General features: G+C 28.4%; 1 protein-coding gene across 1 annotated transcript; it reads right to left on the bottom strand.

Annotated features, from left to right (window-relative positions):
• Positions 1-289: 289 nt before the first annotated feature.
• Positions 290-2,579, bottom strand: LOC133031941 (kinesin-like protein KIN-UB). The gene is made up of 3 exons (XM_061105730.1): positions 1,685-2,579; positions 1,422-1,575; positions 290-583 (listed from the first exon to the last, which is right to left on the bottom strand). Exons 1-3 carry the CDS (start codon positions 1,898-1,900, stop codon positions 525-527), a joined length of 429 nt encoding a protein of 142 aa, XP_060961713.1. The 5' UTR covers positions 1,901-2,579; the 3' UTR covers positions 290-524.
• Between the last annotated feature and the right edge of the window lie 1,490 nt (positions 2,580-4,069).

The following is a 4,069-nucleotide window of genomic DNA, read 5'->3' on the forward strand; positions in this document are numbered from 1 at the left end:
AAATAAGTTCAAATATTAATTTAGTTATATGATGATGATTAAAATACAACTACACTAACTGAACAAGACTATGCACGTATTCCTAGTAGTGGCGGCGTAGCTTGCTATATACCAAGCCTTCCTCTATCACAACTACAACAACAACAACAAGTGCCGCAAACCAATGATAATGCATATAGTAGTGAAATTAAATCAGTAGAAGAATAGGAAAAAAAATATGGGCATTACTGTTTAGAGGGTAAATTATAGGCAAATCTAATATGCAATTGTCAGCATTATCCACCCAAATCCCAAAAATAGTATTTTCTTTTTCTCTAAAATATAATATATCAAATAATTATCAAAAGAAAACATACTAATAACAATATATGCACTTGTCATGATTATGCACTCAAATCCCAACAATTAAATTTAATCTAATCTAACCTAATAATATTAATATCAAAAGATCAGAATCAACTATCAAGGCATTCTATTTTTTTTTCCCTTTTGTGGGGATGATGATATGAAAATGAGACTACAATTCACAGAGAAATAGATAGATTGATCGACTTAGCTTCCTCTAACATATGTCCCTCACTACCTAGTATACAAAAAAGATACAAAGTTCAATAACAAGTGGGTATGATAAATAAACTATACTTAATTTCTTTTTATTATATTATCCCCATACCCCTTTTTTCCCCTTCAATAATATAATTCTTTTTTTCTATGGATATTGGAATTCATTTATAAAAAAAAAATTCTATGGATATTGGAATTCATTTATAAAAAAAAAGGTCTCCGAATCAGAATCACAGGAGTAAGAGATCCCTTGATAAGAAATAAGTTGGTTAAAAATAAAGTGCAATTACAAAACCATCACTGGTTGTTTTTTTTTTTAATTCAACCCAACATTATTGGGGACTATACTTCAAACCCAAGTAATGCAGTATATTGTCTCAACTGTACTGCTGAAACATCTTACTTTTGGGAAAATAAGCAATAACCAATGAAAAACTTATTCTTCAATACTCCAAAAAAAAATCCATACTAATTATAAAATAATAGAAATTTTCACTGGTGATTTAGAAGTTGTTTGGAAATAGTCTGATTCAAAAGACTGAAACATGTTCATTAATCAAAACTTGTCTTTTCCACAATTCAATTTTCAAGAGGTGAATCTAAAACAACGTGTCATAATCCATACTTTTCAAGAATTTAAGAAAAGCCACATCATATACCCAAAATATGTTAGTAACAGAACTTTAAGCGTATATCCTTTGTGAAAAGCCACATTAAATGCACAAAACTTGCATTGAGGCATGCTTAAATAATATACATACATATCCAAGCAAACCGTGTATACACTTGCCACAAAAAGAAAAACACTTAAGTAAGCAACTGATGAAAAACCGATAATTGAGAGGTTAAATACACACCTGACTTGTGAATACGCTCAGAACCAGCCAAATCTACCACGACAAGTTTGCTTTTCTGAAGAAGTGGCTTAAATGATTTGCTTAGGCAAGAGAGTTCCCCATTGTCAATTGAATGATTATCTTCCCTTCCCATGACAGACCTTTTGACATGCACCTGCACCAGAGAGAAGCATATATATCAAATGACCCATTTATGCTTTTAAGAGTAGTATATTTTGTTTCATTATCTAGTTTACTTTTTTAATGACAGAAAATCATTTCACCATCAGAATAGCATGACTACGAGAAGATTCAGTATTCAACTTCGTGTTAGCTGCAATCCTATGAGTTTCTCCCACTTTCAGCAACTCCAGTTTAGTTTGTTGATCCCTGATTTCTACAAGAGTCGCACCAGGTACTGAAACATCACCAGTTCTTGGATCTTCCACAAAGGGGATGTTATCATTTGATGGATCAAGAAGGTCTTGAATGGTCTCCATATAAAGCTACACATTTTATTTTATTTTATTTTATTTGTAAATAACAAGATGTTAAAACATGAATAGCTAAAACAATTGAGTGTGAAATGAAATAACTGAGTAAAACTTTGATTATATAATATATTTAACTGTGTGATTAAGACCATATAACCTGCAAATAAAAGACGAAGATTGAATCAGTATCTGGAGAAATACTTGCTAGAATATCCTCCATTGAACGAACCATAATACCACGATTGTGAATGTTTTTCCTGTACCTGTTTGGCCATAAGCCATCACGATCCCATTATAACCATCCAGGACGCTCTACAAAATCAAATGGCAGAAAATTACAGGAGGCATTAGACAAAGATTACCCAAATTCCAGTGATAAAGGAACTACTAATCCTAATGCATTGCATACAGTTGAAAGAATCAAAGTAAATTTGGTAAATTTATGTTAGTTGTGACCTGAAATTTATCGATTAAGGGTATGGCACCAGCGAGTTCTGGTGGAATGACCATTGATAGAGAAGTAGGCGTACTGCAAGTGTCCACAAAAAATATTTGAAATTTGTAACAAAAATCAACGAATGAAAAAGAAGACTACGAAGAAGAAGAAAGACTTACGGAGTGCAAAGCCATAGCTGTTTTTGGTTGATCGTAAACCAAAGCGAGAAATTGGATTTGATAATTTGGGGATATACGGTTTGTTAGAGAGATATGTGGCGATTTTTTTTAATTTAAAAAAAGATTGTTTAATTTTTTGGGTTTAATTATTGGGTTTATTTGTTAAACCTATTAACATCGTTAAATTTAACAGAATATTCTAAGTATATTCTGTTAAACCAAGAAATGCCGTGCACTTTTAATATATAAAGATATATATATATATACTAGTAAAAAGCTACGTGCGAGGCACGTATACTAAATTTTATGCTAATTTTTTTCTATGTTATTTGAAAGTTATACGATTAAAAATTAAAGAAAAAATATTATTAGTTATTATGTGAAATTATTATTATGTGTATAGGAAGAAATCACAAATTAATTAATCTTATAATCTTAACTTTAATCAAATAGGGTTTTAGATATATGAACAATAAATAATCACATAAAAATAAAAAATAATTATTTGAATAAAGAATTCAATATACACAGTTATATATATGAATCCCATTATTCAAAAATAATTATTCAATATATGAACAATAATTTGTCACGCTATATGTTTCCCATTAAAGAAATCCACCTCCTCATAGTCAAAAATAAATAATACATGTAATACAGATCTTTGTAATAGAGTACCTAAAAGAAACAAAACTTCAGTTACCATAATCAGAAAAGGTTTAAGTGAACTAAATAATGACTAAGAAGATCTAAATTACAAAATGAAAATAACATGTCTATATGAGTATGATTTTTTTGCTATATGAGCATGATTGATCTAAGAGAAAATAGATAAACCTATAAACATATAAATATATTTAATATTAATTTTGACAAAGAAACAATTCAATTATAAACAATTCTAAATATCAGCTTGACAATTTTAACACACTAATTACTTATTAAATAACCATAATGTATACAACATGATAATTTTATTTTATTTGATATTAAATGATAGAGATTATTGAGGTTTTCAACTATGGAAAATACATTATGATAAAAAAGTAATGCTCATTAATTGTATATTTCAAAGAAACCCTAATTTCCATGAATGTCCCTAATAAGATATAAACAATAAAGTTGTAAATTAAAAAAAAAAAAGTAGCAAAATTTCAGTTAATATAAGAAATAGAACAAATGGAAGATTTATACAATACTGGAATTTGAACTCTTAGAGACCATTAGCGAAGGGGCAAAACTCGTTAGATCCCCTAGTAGAACACTACTTTAATGGTCTGAACACAAAAATTGTAGAAATCAAAATATGAATAAATTAGTATCATCAACAAAAGGAAAATTAAAGGGAAAGGACTTAATAATTACGTGACAAATAATTATTAATTGAATTTAAAAAATTAAAATTATAAGATTAATTCAAATTATTGTTCATATATTGATTCTAGAAAGCGTAAAATTAAGATTATAATATTAATTGAATTAAACTTTTTGATATTAACAAAATTGTTGCTTTAATTTTTCATCACACTGGAAACATATTATTTTAGCTCTATTAGACAA

This window comes from Cannabis sativa, chromosome X (genome assembly GCF_029168945.1).
Source record: "Cannabis sativa cultivar Pink pepper isolate KNU-18-1 chromosome X, ASM2916894v1, whole genome shotgun sequence".
Taxonomy (NCBI): domain Eukaryota; kingdom Viridiplantae; phylum Streptophyta; class Magnoliopsida; order Rosales; family Cannabaceae; genus Cannabis; species Cannabis sativa.

Coding starts and splice junctions, on each gene's coding strand:
- LOC133031941 (XM_061105730.1), bottom strand. CDS start 1,900: ATGGAGACCATTCAAGACCTTCTTGATCCATCAAATGATAACATCCCC. Junction 1,576..1,684: donor GTAGTCATGCTATTCTGATG/GTGAAATGATTT, acceptor TCTCTGGTGCAG/GTGCATGTCAAAAGGTCTGT. Junction 584..1,421: donor TGAGCGTATTCACAAGTCAG/GTGTGTATTTAA, acceptor TTTGTATACTAG/GTAGTGAGGGACATATGTTA.